The sequence below is a fragment of the Monodelphis domestica genome, chromosome 6 (assembly GCF_027887165.1).
Source record: "Monodelphis domestica isolate mMonDom1 chromosome 6, mMonDom1.pri, whole genome shotgun sequence".
Lineage (NCBI taxonomy): Eukaryota > Metazoa > Chordata > Mammalia > Didelphimorphia > Didelphidae > Monodelphis > Monodelphis domestica.
In genome coordinates this window covers 274,602,248-274,624,350 of record NC_077232.1, presented here as the reverse complement: position 1 = coordinate 274,624,350, position 22,103 = coordinate 274,602,248, and the positions used below count along the sequence as shown (strand labels likewise).

At 35.8% G+C, this 22,103-nt stretch overlaps 1 protein-coding gene across 4 annotated transcripts in view; it reads left to right on the top strand.

Moving 5' to 3' along the window:
• FRAS1 (Fraser extracellular matrix complex subunit 1) overlaps nt 1-22,103 on the top strand; it is a 637,413-nt gene that overhangs the window by 152,123 nt on the left and 463,187 nt on the right. For all 4 annotated transcript variants that reach the window (XM_056803248.1, XM_016423079.2, XM_007495970.3 and 1 more), the window contains exons 3-4: nt 14,596-14,703; nt 20,546-20,638. In XM_056803248.1, coding sequence (XP_056659226.1) covers nt 14,596-14,703; nt 20,546-20,638 — 201 coding nt within the window. The remainder of the gene's footprint in view (nt 1-14,595; nt 14,704-20,545; nt 20,639-22,103) is intronic.

Sequence of the window (22,103 nt, the reverse complement as noted above, 5' to 3'; positions counted from 1 at the left end):
AATTGCCCTCCAGAATGGTTGGATCAGTTCACAAATCCACCAGCAATGAGTTAATGTCCCTACTTTGCCACATCCCCTACAGCATTCACTGCTTTCACCCCCTCATTTTTGTTTTTCTTGTTGTTTTGAGTCTTTTGTACTTCTGTACTGTTTGCCATCTCTATCTGAGTGAGGAGGACTGGCTCTTCCTGAATCTGTCTGATGTTCTGAGGCTTTAGCCCCAGGCAAATTGTCCGTTTTCTGCAGCTGCTTTGTCTTCCCGGGGAAGCCCAGGGTCTGCTGGCATTTTGGGTGGTACTGCTCTAAGTTCCCTCCAGTTGCTTCTCTGCTGCCTTACTTCCACGTTCTGAGCCTGGCTCAGCACTGTCCCCAAGGTATCTCAGTGCCTTTGCCGGCTCTGAGGTTTCTGTTCTTTGAGAAGATCCTGCACTCTAAGGGGGGGAAAGGGTTGTGGCTTCCCTAAGCTCTGATGGCTCCTGATAGGATTAAATTCAGCTGGGTTGGACTGAATGTGCACTGATGCAGGGACCTTCCATGAGACTTAGATGGAAGGACCCAGCCAGGGGGCTACAGGGCCCCCCCCCTTGTCTGTTTTGGGTGCCCCCGTGACTGGCTCAGGTTGTTTTCAAGATGTGCCCTTCAGAATAGTCAGCCCTGAGGTTCTTTTGCCGGCCCTAAGGTTCCCGCTGCTGCCTCAGGCTCAGTGCTCTGGGTTGGGGGAGATGGGTCCTGGGACCTTCCTTCTGCCTACCCCTTAGATTCGAATGACCTAGGGTTCTGGCTTTGGGGGCGCATACCTTTTGGTCCGAGTCCAGAAGGAGGGTTCCTAGGGTCTGTCCTGTTATTCCTTTTGAATTTCTGTGCCCTAGGAGCATACAGTTTGTGATTGGTAAGGAAGGGTTTTTGGAGGTCTGAACTTTTGCTCTGTCTAAGCCGCCATCTTGACCCAAAGTCTACTCATCATTTCTTATATTAAACACCATAGTATTATTATATTGCTTTCACATATTATAAATTGTTCTATCATTCTATTTTCCAGTAGATAGGTATATCCTTAGTTTCCAGTTCTTTGACACCACAGAAAAAGCTGTTATATATATTTTTCTGTATATGCAACCTTTTCCTTTTTCTTTTATCTCTGTGGAGTGTCACGAGTTTACTGGTGTAACTGGATCAGAAAGTATGTATAGTTTACTTAATTTGGGGTACTGCTTTCTAGAATCACTAGATCAAATAGTTCATAGCTGCATTCATAGTACATCAGTGGGTCTATCTTTATATAGTCCTCTAATATTTGTAATTTTCCTTTTTTTGGAGGGGTCAACTTTGCCATTCTCATAAGCATATAAAGTAGAACTCAAATGTCAATTTATCTTGCATTTTCCTTACTATTAGTGATTTGGAATACACCTATACCCCAGTTATTGATAACTTAGATTTCTTTAGAAAAATGCCTCTTTGAATCCCTTGACCATTTTTCAATTGGGAAATGCTTTTATTTATAGATCTTTTACATAGACCTTTATCAAAATGTACTGTAAAATTTTTTCTGTAAAGATTTCTTACCTGTTTCTATTGTTTTCACTGCTGCGGTTTATGTAAATGCTTTAAAAAAAACAAACCTTACTTTCTGGCTTAGAGTCAATATTATGTATTAGTTCCAAGCAGGAAAGTGGTAAGGGCTAGGCAATGGGGGTTAAGTGTCTTATCCAGTGTCATATAGCTAGGAAGTGCCTGAGGCCAGCTTTGAAATCAGGACCTCTCTTCTCTGTGCCTGTCTCTCAATCCACTGAGCCACTAGCAGCCCTGAAAACACTTTTTATGTAATAAAAAATTATCCTTTTAGTCTTCTATTATCCTCTCTATCTCCTATCTAAGGATTTTCTCCTATTCATATGCCTAAAAGTTATTTCCTTCTTTCTCTAATTTATATATGATGTGACCTTTTATATCCAAGTCATGTTTCCATTTGAGTTTAACTTGGAATATGGTTCTAATTGTTGGTCTGAACATAATTTCTGTCAGATTGTTTTCCATTTTTTTCTCCACCAGTGTTTATCAAGTAGGGATTCTTTACCCCAGTAGCTGGAGCATTAGGTTTGTTGAATACTATTCTACTTTGTTAATATGATTCTTATTTAGCGTACCTAGTTTTCTATGAATTTTTTTCATCTACTACCAGTTAATTTTGATAATTATTGCTTTGTAGTATTGTTTGAGATTTTATACTACTAGGCTCCTTTCCTTTTCACTTTTTCTCTATTATTTCCCTTAAGATTTCTGATCTTTCTGTTTCTTTAGATGAATTTTGTCATTATAACTAAATTAATCTAGGTATTATTGTCATTTTTATTACATTGGCTAAATCCACTCATGATCAATTAATATTTCTCCAACTATTTAAAATCTATTTATTTCTTTAAAGAGTGCTTTGTATTAAAATAGTTCCTGTGTGTCTTCTTAGATAATAGTTCTTTTGAATGGAATTTCTCTTTTTTCTCTTTTGCTTTATTTTGGGTAATATATAGAAAATTTAATCACATCTGCATAATGTTAGGATTATATTGAGGAGGATGTGGGATAAGGGAAGGAGAGATGGTTAATCACATATTCATCTTTTTCCTGCAACTTTACTGATTTTATTGTTTTTTTAATTAATTTTTTATTTGACTTCAATTTCTCTAGATAGTCAACAGACTCTCAGATAGATCTATGTGAATTTCTTCCCCTTCATTGCTTATGTTTATTCCCTTTATTTTTTTCTTACTGTTTCAGCTAGAATTTCTACTATTATGTTAAATTTCAAATGATAATGTATCTCCTTGCTGAATTTATTAGGAAGGATGCCAGCTGTAAATCTTAAAATTTCTTAGACTTGTGAATGTTGGAAATTTCACCATTGGAATGTGAACCCCATTGGCAAGGGAGGTTCCTCCTCCCTTCTTAAGATTACGTTAGGACATAAACCTTTTGCTGAACAATGGAAAGGGCTGCAGCATAGATCAAAATTTAATTATTCCAATCTCCACCCTACTCAGGGTAACAGGATTTAGGAAGGGCTGTAGCAAAGGATCAAGATTTAATTATTTGAGAATATGACCTTCAACAGACATGTGCAAAGCCACAGACCTCTGGGCGGTCCTGGGTTAAGCTAGAGCCTCCATTGGCACAGGGAAGACATGGACAGTGATTGGTAGATGTGAGAACTGAGAGGAGGGAACTTGGATGTTTTCCTTAAAGATAGTGGGGGTCTGAGGACTGATGGTTGGTTGGTTGGAGAGGTTTGGCTCTGAGAGGTGGTGCTCTGAGAAGCTTGCTCTGGAGGAAGCTGGAGGTGCAGGCCCCTGAGACTGTTTCTCCATTTTGGTCACGTGAGTGATAGGGACTGATCTCTTTTCTTTGCCTCAGCTATCTAAGGGCTTGGGCCTTTTGGCCCAGCCTAAACAGAAGGGGTATTTAAGCCCTATTCCCTTCTCTCCCCTTTTTCTCTCCCTCTCTCTCTCTATCTCTAATACCTTTCTTCCTCCTGTTTGTAATTAAACTCCATAAAAGGTTGACTTAAATTAATATATATCAGTCTTTTAAAGTGATTTCCTTGTCACACAGCACTCCTTCATTATGTATAATGTTGATTTTTGATTTTATATAGATACTACAGGTTAGATAGAGGAAAGACCTACTTGCCCTTTCTTGTATTTTTAAAAAATAATAATGCATGTTGGATTTTGTTAAAAGCCTTTTTTGGCATGTGGTTTACATTATTTTTGCTATCAATATGTTCTCCATATTTACAAGTTTCATTAGATTGAGGCAGTTCTTTATAGCAAGAATTTTCATTCCTGCCATCAATCTTGCCTGGTGATACTATGTAAGCTTTTTAATAGGTTGTTACATTCTCTTTGCCAAGGTCCAATTTAATATTTTTGTGCTGATTCATATTGGTGATATTGGGCCAAATTTTCTTTTTCTCCTACTTTTAGGTATCTAGACGACCATATTTGGATCATCATATGAACAAAGAAGGATCTCTTTTCTTTTTTTGCAAGCAGTTCATGTAATAATGAATGATTTTTTTCATTCATGGTTTACATGATTTATTTTTCTGATATTTATTTAAATATTTATTTAATGACTTAATATTTAAATAATCTCATTTTTCTAGTATTCTGAGTATTTTGTATTCTTGTAGATATTTCATATGAGTTGCTGTTTTTTCATATTATTAGGCAAAATAATTTGATAGCTTGTTTCTATTTTCCTTTTAATGATTATGAATTTCCTTTGAATTTTTGATACAAACAATTTGATAAACCAGGTTTCTCTCCTTTTTAAAATTGTAATAGCTCACTACTAGTTTTTAAATCTCCTATTGAAAAAATCAAATACATTAATTTTTTGCTCTCTTTTATTATATTCTTTCATAATTTTCAGAAGTTTCCTTTTTTTTTAACACTCATCTTCCATCTCAGAATCAATCCAAATCAGTTTTGGTTCCAAAGCAAAAGAATAGGAAGGGGTATGCAGTGGGGGTTAAGTGACTTACAGAGTCACACAGCTAGTGTGTGATGCCAGATTTCAATTGTAGGGGGTAAAATTAGGGTTGTTGACTGTATATATTATATTAGTGGTCTCCAGGGATTTAAATTCAATCCCAATAAAATACTCAAGTTAGTTTAGGATTTTTATGGTGGTTTAATTACAGTAGAAGGAAGAAATTAAGAAGGAGAAGAGGAAAAGGGGTATAAGATTTTCTCCAGCTTAGCCCAAGCCAAGAGAAGTTCAGAGGCCTTGGCCAAGGAGCCTTCTCAGAAGATTAAATCTAGCTCAGCTTCCAGCCATGAGGTCTCCTCTGAGATGTGGGACCTTTTCTGAGGATAGTGCCCTTTTAGGAGGTCAATGAAAGGAGAAATCAGCCTAACCGCTCACCAAGGTCTCTCAGGGAAGACGCCTCACCTATACAACGCTACAGAACCAAAACCCTCAAGCACCCCAAAATGCCACCCAAAGGAGCTTTAATGTCGCCAAGCAAGCTCCCAACGCCACCAATAGAGTACAATGTTGCCGAGAGACACTTAGAGGGAAGAAGTGGTGCGAAATATATAGGCAGTTATTTACGTCACTTCCTGCGTCTCAAGTGTACCAATGGTAGCTTAAGCTTGGCTTATGGCAGCCCAGGGTGTCTGTCAGCTGTTTATTTGTCACTTGCTAGCACATGTTGGTCATAGGCCATCCTTCTCACAGTTAATCTTTAAGTGGGGGGTGTATACATTTCTGGTTGCTAGAATTCTAAAAACTAAGCAGAGTGGAATAAAATCTAAAATTCACAGAACCCAGGACCTCTTGTCACTTGTCCTGGCTCTCAATCCACTGAGGCACTTAGCAACATCTATTTTTCATTGGTTTTTAAATTTGTGATTTCTACATATTTTAAAATTCCAATTCATCAATCTATAATTTCTCTTCTTTGTTAATTAAAAGCATTGAGAGATACACATTTTCCTGTAAGGACTGCTTTAGTCACAAACCCAAAGTTTTTATATGTTGCTCATTGTTGTAATTTTCTTTAATGAATGTTTCTGTGATTAGTTATTTTAACTAACAATTATTTAGGAGTAAATTATTTAGTCACCAATTTTAAGTACTATTCATAATTGATAAATATATAAACTCCTTTCTTTTCTCATTCATAGTACACCAGAGATTCATCATCTCATAATTTATCTAAAGTTCTAAGCAGGTTTTCAAATTCTTTCTTGTTTATTTTCTTTTTTGTTATGTTTGTCTAGGTTTAAAAGATATTGTTTTAATTTGATTAGTTTTTCCTTTAAACATTTAGATTCTATGCCAATTAATGAATTAAATTAAATATTAAGAAGGAGGTGGAGTCAAGATGGCAGCCTAGAAGGAGCAGAAGTTCAGACCTCTGAATAGCCTTCCTTACTGGTCACAAACTGAATGCTCCTAAGGGACTGAAAATCAAACTTAACAGGAAGACAGAGCCAAGGAACCCTCTTGCTGGACTTAATTCAAAAGGTAGCCCCCCCCCCAAAAAAAAAAAGCTGGAATCTGAGAACACTTGGGTTTTAGCGGAAGAAAGAAGGAAGATTCCAGGACCCATCCCTCCTCCCACCTAGAGCGTTGAGACTCCAGTGGTAGCGGGAACTTCTGGGCGGGCGGGCAAATGTGCTGGTTTCAACGGTATACCTTGTGGGCAAGGCTGAGCCAAGTTCAGAGTGTCCAACACAGATGGCGGGGAAGGAGCTAGAGAGGGAGCATATCCATATTTGCTCCAGCCTTCCAGGAGGTTTTGGACTCAGAGAACACCCAGCCCAGCTAAGCTGAACTTAATCCCATCAAAAGTCTCCAGAACTCAGGGAAGCCCATGCTCCACACCCACCCTCATTGACTGCTGTACTTTAATCCAATCAAAAGCCTGCAGAGGACAGGGAAGCTCAAAACCCCAATAACCCTCCCACAGTGACTATACCGAGAGATCTTTTGTTAAAGCTCCAAGAGGGGGAGACTGACAGAAGCCCCCCAAACCAAAAAAATGTGAGGAGCAAGAGCACAGACAAATACGGGGAATAAAGAAGGGGGTGAATATGAGCAAACAACAGAAAAAGAAGAAAGAAATTACAATAGATAGCTTCTATTCAGAAAAGGGAAGAGAGGGGGAGAGATCAGCAAATGATAAATCAGAAATCCCAGCGAATTGGATACAGGCTGTGGAAGAACTCAAAACACAATTAAGAGAGGCTGAAGACAATTGGGAAAAGAATTAAAAAACTAAGATAAGTCATCTGGGAACAGAGGCACTTGAACTAAAACAAGAAAATAGTGTCTTGAAAACCAAAATCAACCAGCTGGAAAATGAGGCAAAGGAGATGAAAGACGAGGTAAAGAGGATGAAAGATGACCATCAAATAACATCAGACCAGAGAGAAAAGGATGACCAAAAAGCCAGGGATGAAATCCAGTCTTTAATAACCAGAATACAACTAGAATTAAGTGACCTCACAAGGCAGCAGGACAGTATAAAATTGTATAAACAAAAAAAAAAAACCAGTATAAAACAAAAAGAATGAAAAAATTGAGGAAAATGTGAAGCATCTCATTCACAAAACAGACGATTTAGAAAATCGTTTGAGAATAGACAATTTAAGAATCATTGGTCTACCAGGAGACCATGACAAAAGAAAAAGCCAGGACATAATATTACAGGAAAGTATTCAGGAAAACTGCCCCGATATCCTTGAACAAGAGGGAAAAGTGGAGATTGAAAGAATCCACAGATCACCTCCTGTATTTAATCCCCAACTGACAACACCCAGGAATGTTACAGCCAAATTCAAGAACTATCAGACCAAAGTAAAGATATTACAAGCTGCCAAGAAGAAGTCATTCAGATACCAAGGAACCACAGTGAGGATAATGCAGGATATGGCTGCATCCACACTGAAGGACCAAAAGACATGAAATATATTCCGGAAAGGAAGGGAACTAGGTCTACAACCAAGAATCAACTACCCAGCAAAAATGACTATATTCTTACAGGGGAAAGTATGGTCATTCAACACAATAGTAAAATTCCAAGCATTCATAAAGAAAAGATTAGACCTGAACAGAAAATTTGATACCCAAGCAAAGAACTCAAGAGAATCATCAAAAGGTAATTAAAAGGGGGAAAAGAAAAACAAAACAGAACAACAACAACAAAAATTTTTAAGAGACTCAAGTTAAAATGATATGTATCCCTATAAGAAAAGAGGTCACTGGTAACTCTGAAAAACTGTTGCTATCACCTGGGCAGTTAGAAGAATTACATTTAGAGGGAACAGTGACAAACTGTATAGAATGAAAGAACAAGACATAAATAGGTATATAGATATATGCATGCATAAATACATATATGTGTGTGTGTGTGTGTATACACACAACTAGAGCTAAAAAAAGAGGCTAATACTAAAAGAAATGGGAAGAGAAACAAATGGGGGTAAATTTATGTGTCACAAAGAAGCCGATGATGGGAGTGGGGAGAACATCAATACACTGGAAGAAGGGTAAAGAGGTTGGAGATAGGAAATACTCAACTCTTACGTGCTTTGAAACAGACACAAAGAGGGAAGAACAATCCAATCTATTGGGGCAGAGAATAGATTTGTTCCCTATAGGGGAGTAGAAGGGTAAAAAACGGACTGGTGGGGAGGGAAGCAGTATAAGGAAGGGAGAGGGTGGGGGGAAATTTTAGAAAGACTACAGGGAAAATAATGGGGGGGAATAAGAAGGGAGGGAGGTAGAAAGGGAAGTAAAATAAGGTTGGGAACTAGGGGACTGCATTGGTGTAGAAGGACATAGTGAAAGAAGAAAAGGTAGGACCAGGAGTAGAAATCGAAATGTTGGGAAATACACAGCTAGTAATCATAACTCTGAATGTGAATGGAATGAACTCACCCATAAAATGGAAGCGAATAGCAGTGGATTAGAATCGAAAACTCTACCATATGCTGTTTATAAGAAACACAGATGAGGAAGGTAGATATGCATAGGGTGAAAGTAAGAGGATGGAGCCAAATCTACTGGGCATCAACTGATAAAAAGAAGGCAGGAGTCTCAACCATGATATCTGACAAAGCCAAAGTAAAAATAAATCTAGTTAAAAGAGATAGGGAAGGTAATTACATCCTGATAAAAGGCAATATCGACAATGAGGAAATACCTGTACTCAACATGTATGCACCAAATGGCATAGCATCCAAATTTCTAACAGAGAAATTAGAGGAGCTCAAAGATGAAATTGACAGATAAACTATACTAGTGTGAGACCTGAACCCTCCTCTCTCCGAAATAGATAAATTAAACAATCTGTATAATTGACCACATTAACATGCAAACTGACAAAATTTGCATAATTATCTCAATAGATGCAGAAAAAGCTTTTGATAAAATAGAACACCCATTCCTATTGAAAACACTAGAAAGTATAGGAATCGAAGGGCCTTTCCTAAAAATAATAAACAGTATATATCTGAAACTATCAGCAAATATCATCTGCAATGGGGATAAAATAGAAGCCTTCTTAATAAGATTAGGAGTGAAACAAGGATGCCCATTATCACCCCTTTTTGTACTAGAAACACTAGCAGTAGCAATTAGAGAAGGAAAAGAAATTGAATGGAATTAAAATTGGCAAGGAGGAGACCAAGCTATCACTCTTTGCGGATGATATGATGGTATAGTTAAAGAATCCTAGAAAATCAACCAAAAAAGGTAGTCGAAATAATCAACAACTTTAGAAAAGTTGCAGGATACAAAATAAACCCGCATAAGTCATCAACATTTCTATACATCTCCAATTCATCTCAGCAGCAAGAATTAGAAAGAGAAATTCCATTTAAAAATCACCCTAGACAATATAAAATACTTAGTAATCTATCTGCAAAGACAAACACAGGAACTATATGAACACAACTACAAAACATTCTCCACACAATTAAAACTAGATCTAAACAATTGGAAAAACATTGGTTGCTCATGCGTGGGATGAGCTAACATAATAAAAATGACAATCCTACCCAAATTAATTTACTTATTTAGTGCCATACCCATTGAACTACCAAAAAACTTCTTTATGGAATTAGAAAAAAACATAACAAAGTTCATTTCGAAGAAGAAAATATCAATGTTATCCAGGGAAATCATGAAAAAAAATGCAAAGAAAGGAGGACTTTCAGTCCCAGATATCAAACCATACTATAAAGCAATGGTTATCAAAACAATTTGGTACTGGCTAAGAGTCAGAAAGGATCAGTGGAATAGACTTGGGGTAAATCAGCAGGACAGTCTATTATAAACCCAACGATCCCAGTTTTTGGGACCAGTACCCACTTTCTGATAAAAACTGTTGGGAAAATTGGAAGACAGTATGGGAGAGATTATGTTTGTATCAACATCTCACACCCTACACCAAGATAAACTCAGAATGGGTGAATGATCTGAATATAAAGAAGGAAATTATAAGCAAATTAGGTGAACATAGAATAGTATACTTGTCAGATCTTTAGGAAAAGAAAGACTATAAAACCAAGCAAGAGGTAGAAAAAAAATCACAATATGTAAAATCAATAATTTAGATTACATCAAATTAAAAAGGTTTTGTAGAATCAAAACTAATGGATCCAAAATTAGAAGGGAAGCAACAAATTGGGAAACAATCTTCCTTACAAAAACGTCTGACAAAGGTCTAATTACTCAAATTTATAAAGATCTAAACCAGTTGTACAAAAAATCAAGCTGTTCTCCAAATGAAAAGTGGGGAAGGGACATGAATAGGCAATTTTCAGGTAAAGAATTAATAAGCAAATGAAAAAGTGCTCTAAAGCTCTTATAATCAGAGAGATGCAAATCAAAACAACTCTGAGGTATCACCTTACACCTAGCAGATTGGCTAACATGACAGCAACGGAAAGTCATGAATGTTGGAGGGGATGTGGAAAAGTTGGGATATTAATGCATTGCTTGTAGAGTTGTGAACTGATCCAACCATTCTGGAGAGCAATTTGGAACTATGCCCAAAGGGTGATAAAAGACTGTCCCAGCCATAGCACTGCTGGGTTTGTACCCCAAAGAGATTTAAAGGAAAAAGATATTTTCAAAAAGGAAAAATATTCATAGATGCGTGCCTTGTGGTGGCAAAAGCTTGGAAAATGAGGGCATGCACTTCAATTGGGGAATGGCAGAATAAATTGTGGTGTTGTTGATGGAATACTATTGTGCTAAAAGGAATAATAAAGTGGAGGAATTCCATGGGAACTGGAACAACCTCCAGGAATTGATGCAGTGTGAGAGGGGCAGAACCAGGAATACATTGAACATAGAAACTGATACACTGTGGCACAATTGAACATAATGGACTTCTCCATTAGTGGCAATGCAGTGACCCTGAACAACTCGGAGCAACTTACGAGAAATACCACTATCCACATCCAGAGGAAACAGTGTGGAAGTAAAAACACCAAAGAAAAACAACTGCTTGAATATATAGGTTGAAGGTATATTGTTCGGGATGTAGACTCTAAATGAACATCCTAGTGTAAACAACATTTAATTGGTTTCTGATCAAGCACACATGTAATACCTAATGAAATTGCGTGTTGGCTGTGGGAAGAGTGGGTGGAGGGGAAGGAGGGAAATAATGTTATTATTGTAACCAAGGAATAATGTTCTAAATTGACTAAATAAAATTATTAAAATAAAAAATGTTTTTAAAACGATCCTCGCTCTTGTAAGGGCCAAAAAAAACTTAAATATTAATATTGGTTTGTTAGATATGGAGCCTTTAGCATAATGCAGTTTTTCTGTTTATCTCTTTTTTTATCATGTGTTTTTACTGTAACATCATCTTAAATAATGATTTCTATAGTTGCCTGAGCTCAGCTGAAGCATAATTGATTTTGTTTCAGATTTTATTTTAACTTTGTGAATCTTTATGTTTTAAATGTGTATCTTGTAAACAACATTTTTTATCCATTCTACTATTTTCCCTATGTATGCATTCTCATTCACATCCACAGTTATGGTTTTCTTCCTGCACTTTTCCCTTATTTACCTCTACTCCCTTTAAGAAAAATTAAGAAGATGGTTTAAAAGTTTGCCAAACATTTGAGATTTCTCATTCCATTCCGTTGCCTTTCTCTTCCGTTTACTCTGCCTCTGAACAAAGATTTCACTCTTACTTTTATTTCCACTCTCATCTTTCTTTTCTCCCTTCCTTTTTTTGATACTTTAAGAAGATATTCAAAAGAGATCTTTCTATGCCTGTATTTTATGTTTTTTTAAAGCAAAAATGAGAATACTTTGTTAAAAGTCCTTTTTATATCTATTGATTTATGTAATTATGTAGTTTTTGATTATTTGTTCTTTATATAATTAAATGTATTCATTCCTAAATTTTAGACTATCCTTGCATCTCTGGTATAAATATGTCTTTAATGCAATAATTTTTTTAGTAAATCACTAGTTTTTCTTGCCCAGATTGTATTAAAAAGTTCCAATCAAGATTCATTGATCTATTCTTTTCTTTCTTTTATTCTTTCCTGTTTTATGTCTTAAAACTGTATTTGTCTCACCAAGGAACTAGAAATCTTTCTAAATTTTTTAGAAAAATTTGCATTGCAAAGATAGAAATTATTCTTTAAAGGTTTAATTGAATTCTCTTGTAAATTTGGTTGGACCAGGCAATTTTTCCATTGGTATTTCTTTTACAGCTTATTCAGTTTCCTTTTCTGAGATTAGTTTATTTAGTATTTAGTATCTCCATTTGGTGCTCTAGTAATCTGTATATTTTTTATTTTTTTAGATAAACCTTTATTTCTTTTAAATTGATATCTTTTTGCAGCACAAAAGGAATCTTGTAGCATCCTAAATAAAATTATAGATTTAGAAGTGGAAATGAACTTAGAGGCCAATCAATCTAGCCTTTCATTCTATAAATGAAGAAATGATCCCATAGAGGACTAATAACTTGTCTCTGCTCACACAATCTAGTAGGTGCCTAAGGTTGCTACTCTCCTATATTTGGACCTAGTAAAGTCTTCTGTGTTGGGTAGAGTGCTGCTGTGGTAATTTACCCCCCTTGCCCCCCAACATGTCAGGGCTTGAATATTATTACCTACTGGCTACTTGAGATACTACTGTTGCCTGGACCTGAGACCTGTTGCTATTGTTTTTGAAGGATTGCTATTTGAGAATGGGGGAGGAGAATATTCTAGTTAAGAACAGGAGATGTTTTTTCTCTCAGTGGAAGGTGGGGGAGGTAGAACTAATTCTAGAGAGATAGTCTATGTAATTTATTAGTTATATTTGAAAAATTATTTGAGCTTCGAAATTTTCTTTTTATTGACTCCCTGGAAGAAAAAATGCTAGGGACTCCCAAAGCTGTAAGCTGTAGGAAAAGAAATTGCTTCTTTTGTCTTTGGATACTGGGCTAAGATTTATCTTTTTATTACTTTATTTTTTAAAAAAACATTATTGCATGTTTACATGATTCATTTTATTTTCCTCAAACCCTGGCCTGAGCAGAGAAGGTGTGAACTATACATGTGTATTCATGAGATGGCTACTAGCCTTCTGTCCTTCTTTGGGCCTTGGAGGACTCCTGGACTTGCTCATTCACTCCCCCTACTGACCATACTTGCTTCACTTGATGTCTTCATCTTTGGTTTGGCCTTTCACTAGAGATCAAAGCTGGGCTAGAGCTAAAATGATCTGTTCCAAGGTCAATATTAGTACAATTAGTACTTAGTACAATATTTAGAGTTTAAACCTTGCTTTCACCATTATAATGTAACAACAGCAACTACATCATCAATAAAAATCATTTCTATAATGTTTTTAGGTTTATAAAATATTTTATAAGTATTATCTTATTTTTATCCTCATCAATAGTTTTATTTTACAAATGAGGAAACTGAGGCACAGAGTGCCTAACTTAACTGTGACTGAATTTGAACTGAGGACTTGATAACTCTTTAGTCCAAAATTCTGATTTGCACAGACATGACAAAAGCAGGCAGAAACTGATAAGTTGGAACAATATAGGGTAAAGGTTCTTAACCATTTTTGTTCCATAGATCTCTTTGACAATCTGATAAAATCTATAGAGCCCTTTCACATTTGTTTGTTTGTTTGTTTTTGAGACTGTCTCCTTATCTTATCCATACTGGAAGTGAAGCTGCTAAATAAGGGTCCCAAACCACTGCTGGTCAATGTGTGGAAGAACGAACCTCTTCTGTTTGCCTTTCCTTAGATAGTCTAGAGTCCCTCTGCTTGTTGGGGGCTCATACTATTGAGGCCTGGCTTCCTCTGGATGCCTTGAATCAGCCTGAGTCTTTATGACATTTAGAATGGTCAAGATCAAATGGTACACTAACCTCATCCTTTTGGTAGCAGCGTTAGAAGGCTATTGCCATCACATCCAGCTAAGTATAATTTTTAAAAATTTCCAGATATGTTGAATGTTATAAAAATATCAAAACATAAATATGTTTTTAGATTCCAGGTTAGAACCCTTAATGCAGGATTACCACACAGTGAGAAAAGCAAATAGAAAGTATTGTACGTATAAAACCAATTTTCAGGACAATACATTTCCTTCATTTTTTTTAGTCAATCAAGAACACTATCAGTTTATTAAGGTAAAAAATTGGTACTTGTTCATATCATTGATCATATAATTTGGAGACATTTGAAAGGAATTCAATAATTATGTTGCTTTGAATCCCTCTTTTCTCTGACTCAGTTAAAAGTTATGCATGCCCTATTCCACTCTCTTTGGAGAATTAGGAAGTCCATGTTGTCATGTTACCCATATTTTCAGCCTTTTAATGACACATTGGTTAGTTTTGCTGATTTTTTCTTCTTCTGTAGGATTCTATTGACCTGGTGGGGAGTATTAACTCTGAACACTGCTGAACAAATAGCACAAGGGTTTAGGATTTATTTTTTTGCCTTTTAATTTAGTCAACCCCTGCTATGACTCTTGCTGCTCCTATACGCTGAATGATTGGTTCTTAATTCAGAACTTATGTTTCTTTGCAGAATGACACCATTTGGAAACCTGATTCATGCCAGGATTGTCATTGCCATGGTGACATTGTTGTCTGCAGTCCTGTTGTTTGCAAAAACCCTCAGTGTGACTTTGAGAAGGTATGGTATCCAATTCATATTGAAAATACTTAAAAAAAAAATCTTTCTGGAGGTTGAACGTCTTTCAGGGCCCCAGACAATTACTGATCCCTTTGCATAGGGATGTTGTGGAACAGTGTTAACATTTCATTTCATTTGAATTCCCGTGATTTTCAAGGTAGGGTGAGCCCATAGTGGCTTTTGCAGCAATAAGGAGTTGTCCTTGGCTGTTAATTGTATTAAAAAGTAACAAAGTATCTTTCTGGATGATGAGAATGAGACCCTGTTAAAACTGAAGAGCCATATGGAATATAACCATGCTTTCTGAAGCAATTGAAGATGATTACTGCTGAAACCAATTCTTTATGTTGAACCAGTATTTTGAAGATTTTAATGTCAGGCAACTTAGGTACTAATATTTATATGCTGACTCTGTTTCTTTCTTTGTAAAACCATCTCCGGATTCTTTTCACCTCTCACTTGCAGTTTAGTAGATTGAATGGTGGTGATGGTAGCTTCTGGGAAGGAATGTAATTCTCTAGATAGCTATATGTATTGTAGGTCATGAGCCTCCACCAGTGTTCTTCTCTTTAAGAGATAGCCAATGAACACGATTATTTCACAGCATTGAAAGTTATTATTGTTGCACAGTTAGAAACAGTAGCTACAAAATATTCCCCCCATAAACCTGGGATGCCTTCTCTCTGAACACCATACAACATCTATAGGAAAAGTAGACAAATTAAGAATACAGTAGTCATGTAAGCTACATGTATGGTAAAGGTAGGCATACATTCCCTTTACTGTAGGACCTGGAAGTTCATTCACTTTGTGCAGTCTTCAGAAATTCCAGTGGGTACAAGAATTCAAAGGTTTTGTTCTGCTTCAGAGTCTATGCTGCCAGTGATCTTGGTGCTCAGATTTGCTTTCTCCATGGAGTTTTTGCCTTTCTATATCTGTCTGCCTGCTATATATGTCTTCATTCCCTCAAATGAACCTTGATCCCTTTAGGCAAGTAAGTACTAAATATGATGGCCAATCAGAGTGAGGAAGTACAGAAGGAAATTTCATAATCTATTTATTTTGCCACTTAACTGTGCCAATCAGTGTTGCCCTTTTTTATAGCATCACTTAGGGATATATTGAAGTTACTCTTTTCTCTTTTTTAAAGGAACCATTTCTCAGCAGTATCACTCAGTGTCTCAACCTCTGTATAAAAAAGAAGATGGTAATTATTGATAAGTAATTCCTTTTTGTACTGAATGAAACTGTCAAATTCTGAAAATAACCATGTACACCAATACTTCAGAGCCATAGAAAAATATCTCCAAATCTTTGAAACATTTTTGATAGAGTGACTGCTGTTTTTGTACCTTAGTTCTCATGGATATTCAAAAATATGACCTTTGTTGCTTTGCATGAAACAATCCATCTTATCCCTTTCTCATGCTAACCTGCTCTTTAACAGTTCTATTGCTTCCTCGGACCTGATTTTTATAGAATCTTCCCTGGGAGGGAGAAACTCTGTTGATAAAGTTTCTATGTTGAGCCAATTTTTGCTGTAGGTACCATGGCAAATTGTCCTTTACTAGATTTCAGGTGATGATTGTGCAATTCAAGGAACCTAGACCTTGCTTAATATATTGGTGAGTAATCTCTTTGTACTAAATAGTGGATCCAAATTTAGACCTCTCTGATATTTTTCTATTACCTAATACAGGTAAGCCAGCCATTTCTCTAGGTATAAATTGTAGTCAACATCACTTGCAAATGAAGATTTTGATTATGATGACAAGTCTTTCCATAATTTTCTGTATAGGTGAAAGTTCAAATGTACACCTCAAGAACTATTCTGCCATTACCTTTAATAATTAAGATTGTAATATATCTATTGCTCTTCTACTCTTTTGAGGGAGGATTATGAACTGACTTCCATGGGCTATCTCTTGTCTGAATTTTCTTAGGTATTTTTAGGTATTCCCTACAATCTAGTAATTTATAGAGCATATCTTTGGTGGATTCTTCTAACTTTATCCTAATAGGTACTATTCTATAATCTTCAGACTCGTAGGCTGCGTACTTAATGACTTGTGGAATGCACTCAGTTCCACACACTGAATATACTTCAGTAATCACTAATTCTTTAATAATGTTAACATTCCTAAAGTAACTATTTTGCAAGTACCACATTCATGTTTCCACAGTTGATAATGCTAGTTGATAATGCCAGTATCTAATCAGTCCTCAAAGGGTAGTTCACTGCTACCTAAATAAGTTACCCAAACTTCTAACTATTCCCAACAATAATAGTAGCAGCAAGTGTCAGTAATATATTAATTCTCAGCAGATATTCAACAAGATGAACACAAAAATAGGTAACTGTAACAGTAATGACATTCCCCTTATTTACTGACAGACAATTATACAGCAGTCAGTGCTCATTTTGGCACCATTAAATAATAAACATTAAAGCACAAATGCAAGAAAGAATATAGAATCAGCCCTCACACAATGGTAAACTGTAAAACTGCCATGCACAACTATAAAATATACATATGCCTTTGTGTTTCCCATTCATTAATCACAAGACATCTAGCATATCCAACTTTTCTGTAACTCTATTCAGGTTTTTATCTTTCTTTGTTTATCTTTTGGTTAGATTTGTCTAGGTTCAAGAAGGGTACATCGATATGTCCAACAATTGAAGTTTCAGTGCCAATTTCTTCTTGCAAATTATTTTTTCCTTTAAATATTTATTATTTAAATTAATTATTTAAATATGCTATCAGATACATATATTATGTATTGGTATTGATCTATGGAACCTTTACAAATAACAATCTTACTATTTATTTTAAATTAAGTATTTTTTAACTGTTGCTTTGATTGGAATCTTTTGTTGCCTATTCATTGCAAATGTTATGGAACTAGATGTGGCCATTGATTGACTATGGGCTGAGGGAGAGTTAGCAGTTGAGAATCACACTAAGGTTGCAGTCCTGGGTGATTGAAAGGTTGGTGGTATCCTCAATAAAGTCTGGTAGTTCAGAGTAGGGTTGAGTCGTTCCCCTCCCACCCTCCAGTAGTGGTAAGAGGAATGATAATGAATTTAGCTTTGAACTTGTTGAGATTGAGCTGTTTATGGGACATAGAGTTTTATGTGTGCAGTTGGAAATTGGTCTTAAGGCAATGGAGTTTATGAGAAAGTAGGGATGGCTATGTAGATCTGAGAGTCATCAGGAAAGAAGTGTTAATTAAAATCTGGAAACAAATGAAGGCATAAAAGAGGATATCCTAAGGGATTAAATAGAAAAAATCGCAGGACAGAGCTCTGGGGGATATCCACTGTTGGGGCAAGGGGGTGAGAAGTGAATGATGATTCAGTAAAAGAGACAGTCAGACAAGTAGGCTAGTAACCAAGAGAGGAGAGAACTTTACTTGTAGCCCTGTCTAGATTTTTTCATTGGGAAAATGTTTTTTTGGTTTTAAAAGGATTATTTCCTCTTTATCCCTTCACTAAGCTAATAAATCTAAATTTAGTCACTTCTAGATGACCTGTAGGTCTTGTATATCTGGTGAAATAAATTTGGCAAAATTTTCGTGCCACTTTTCATCAGTTACCACTGAGGTAATGCACATAATCAGATACACGTAGAAGTCTCTTATGAATATAGATTTATTTTTAAAGTTTTCTTTTTTTATTTTACTTTTCAGTTGATAAGCATTTATTTTTTCTCCCCCCTTGCCCTAGAAAAATAAAAATAGGTAAAATCTTGTGGCAAATGTATACTGTATAGTCAAACAAAACATATCACCACATTATCCATGTCTAAAAAAATATGGCTCTTGTTGAACCTTAAATCCATTACTTCCCTAACAGGAGCTAAATAGCAGAGTTCATCTTTTTACATTGATCTTAGTTCTCAAGTCTTTATGGTGTTGTTGTTATGATATGATTTGTTCTTCTTGTCCTGTTCATTTCACTCTGCATCTGTTCATACATGCTTTCTTAGCTTCATTTGTAACAGTGAAAATGTGGGTTTCAAGACTGTGAATTGCCAAAACTGTAAAGGTTTCGGCCAAACCGTAAAGATAATTTTTAGTGTCTTGATTTAAAATCTAAAATTAAGTGGTCGCCATGGGAAAATTCCCAAATATGAAAATACCCAAGACAGCTGGGGACTTTTCATTGTTAAATCAGGAATTTGCAACTTTATCTTCCTCTAAGGTACTGTCTGAGCAGGGTGGAGTAATTTTAAAGTTCTCAATACATTCCTGACCAAGTACCTCCATTGTTACAATAGGGGAATAGCTTAACCAAATCTTCTAAGGTATAGTCTGAGCAGTTTTTAAAATTCACACATTCAAATCATATGGAATATGAATGTAACAAATAATAATGTTAACATTATTATTTATAATATAATACAATATATAATATTATATAATATATAACATAATAATAATAATAAATAACAAAGGTTTCTTTTTCCATTAGGAATTGTAAGGGGGAAAAGAGGTTAATTATATAAAAAGTTTGTACTGGATTATATTTAAAATAGGGTCCCCAGGACCCTATTTTATTCTACTCCAAACTTTTTTTCTATTCCAAATAGAATATTTATTCTATTCCAAAGAAATTTATTTACAATTTATTTACAAAATATAGAAAGAATGAAGTAGGAAATCAAAGTGAAGATTGGGTAAGATATCTAGCCTAAGCACTAAGTAATTTACTTCTGGGCCCTGGCTCAACTCGGGTATGGAGAGTTAGTCCTTAGGACCTTGGCAAAGCCAAGAACCTGGGAAAGTCTCTCTCAAGAGATAGGTCACTCCTGAGGCTAGTTTATTTAGTAAACCCAGGAAAGGAGTCAGCCTTTTCACTCACCACATGTCATTCCAAAGTAAGATATTTAAGAACAGCCTCACCAGGAATAGGGTCTCAGGTCCAGTCAGCAGATTCTTCTTCAGCTAAAGATAGACGATTCTTTCACAAATCTCAGACAATTCTCTCTCCTCAGGAAGTTGTAACTCCCTTAAAGACACTTTCTTTTGCATCACTTCCTATGCCTTACCCTAATTTTATGTCTACCACTCACAGTTGAAGCTTTGTTTTAGGACTGCTCAGGGGCAGTCAGTTTATTTCTGATTTGTTACCCACCACAGACTTCCCCCACTCAAGTGTGAATTGGGTGTTTACACTTTTGGTGATTAAATCTAAAAATGGGCAAGGGTTACAATTTAATCTCCCCTACAATCAGGGGAGAGTTAATTAATTTCATTTTCATAATCAGGGGAGAGTTAAATTTAATCTTCACAGAATGAGGAAATAGTAAACAACAAAACAAAACAAAAAATCAGTAAAGTGATTTTTAAAATTAAATTTATACTCCTGCTAACTGCCTTTTTTTGGGAAAGGGTCTTTGCCATGTAGATTTGAGAGGCAGAGTTTTGTGATACCCTTGGTTTTTCCTACTTGTCTCATCTTTTAGCTGGCTATAAATGAGTATGAGGCAATCCATTTAATCTTAAAAGACATATTTGGGTTTTTTGCCCTTTATGTCCTATATGCAGCAGGATAAATGCTAACAAATGATGATTGTATGTACAGGTTAATATGAAATGCAATAGACCAGCAATATTGTCCTTAGAGTTTATGTATTTTTAAGGGAAAAACCTAATGAAGCAGTCCATTTTTTTCTGTGAGGGCAATTCACCTTAGAAAAGAAAATACCCATTTCATTACTTGGTGAAAGTTCTTAATAGATTGAGTGTACATTTCCTGACAAAAGGTTCAATGAAGAATTTTGTCTCCTTATTTTTAAATTAAAAAAATTAATGGAGTGTTTTAAAAAATTCTTAGGGAGAAGTGTTTCGAATAGCTGCCAACAAGTGTTGCCCAGAATGTGTCTTGAGAACCAAAGGATTGTGCCACCATGAAGGGAAGACCCATGGGGTAAGTGCTTTCTAGTAGTTGCGTTGTTTTCTGATTTTATATTTAAACCTGGCAAGGGAGATAGATGTTTGCATGGAGCTCTTGAAGATATCATGATATAGTCAAAAAGTACTAGGTGTGTGTGTGTGCGTGTTTGTGTGTGTGTGTGTACTTATATTCAAATTCCAGTTACTTAAGACCTGGGCCACCGTGGACAAATCCAACAAATTCTTTGAACCTGTTTTCTTGTCTGTGGAATGGGGGATAATATTAATTGTGTTTGCCTCCTCACATTGTTGGCATAAAACACTTTACAAACCTCAAGGCTTTATATAAATGTGAATCATTACTAGGCTGATGAGAGTAGTTTTCTTCCTGGTCTAACTTATGGTGTACTAATTAAGAACATGCATTTCTATGCTGGATTTTCTGGTTTCTTGAGTGAAGGATTCAGAATTATACTGTTTTGTTTATTCTGTTGGTGTTCTCTCTCAGTGCCTCCAAGGTGAATTATCTTTTTGGCTAGCAGGTAGTCTGGGAATATCAATGGGGAAGAGGCTGTGATGTTTGAGGTAGGTTGGATGTCATCCCAGGGTTTTTATTTTTTATTCTTTCATAGGCAGACCCTTTTTCATTTTAGAAATGAACAAAATAAAAGTAGAGTCTTTCTAAGAGCTTACAAAAATCAAATTGAAATGGTATCAGCCTTCACCACTAGGCATTTACCCCAAGGAGGTCAGAAATAGGAAGGATTCTCCATATGCCAAAGTATTCATTCTAGCATTTTTCATAGTTGTAAAGAACTAGAAAAAAGTAGATTCCCATCAGGTATAGAATGACTAAAGGAACTGTGGTCATGAGTCTCTATCCACTATGGCACCTAGCTGCCACTTCCTGGCCATCTTTAAACTATGTCAATAGTTGTGAGCATATCTCAATGTTTTGGCAAAGATATTGGAGTGGTTTGCCATTTCCTTTTTCAGGGCATTCCATTTAATAGATGATAAACTGAGACAAATAGAGGTTAAATAATTTGCCCAGGGTCACACAGCTAATAAGCATCTATGAGTGGGTAGGAATTAAATAGTCTTGGTGTTGTGAGTATGGATTATTGTATACTGTATATTGTATAGTATTGTATTATTGTATTGATATCTTGGGTAATTTTGCTGAATTCCCTTTTCTCCCTTCTTTTTTATTTTGTGATAAGGGATGGTTTTTCTGGGTATGGGAGTGGGAGGGATATGTTTGGAAATAAAGGGGGTATAAAAGTAAAAGATATCTATACAAATTTGAAAATGGTACTAATATGGGATCATCATTTTCTTGCCAACTTGATTCCACCTACATCTAAAAGCAGTCATGGTGGGACAAGAATTAGAAGAGTATGGTACAGAAATACTGTTGTTTGAGTTAATGCCTTACTTTCTGATTATGGTAAAGGTGGGAGAATAGACTAAATAGTACATTATATTTACCTTAGGCT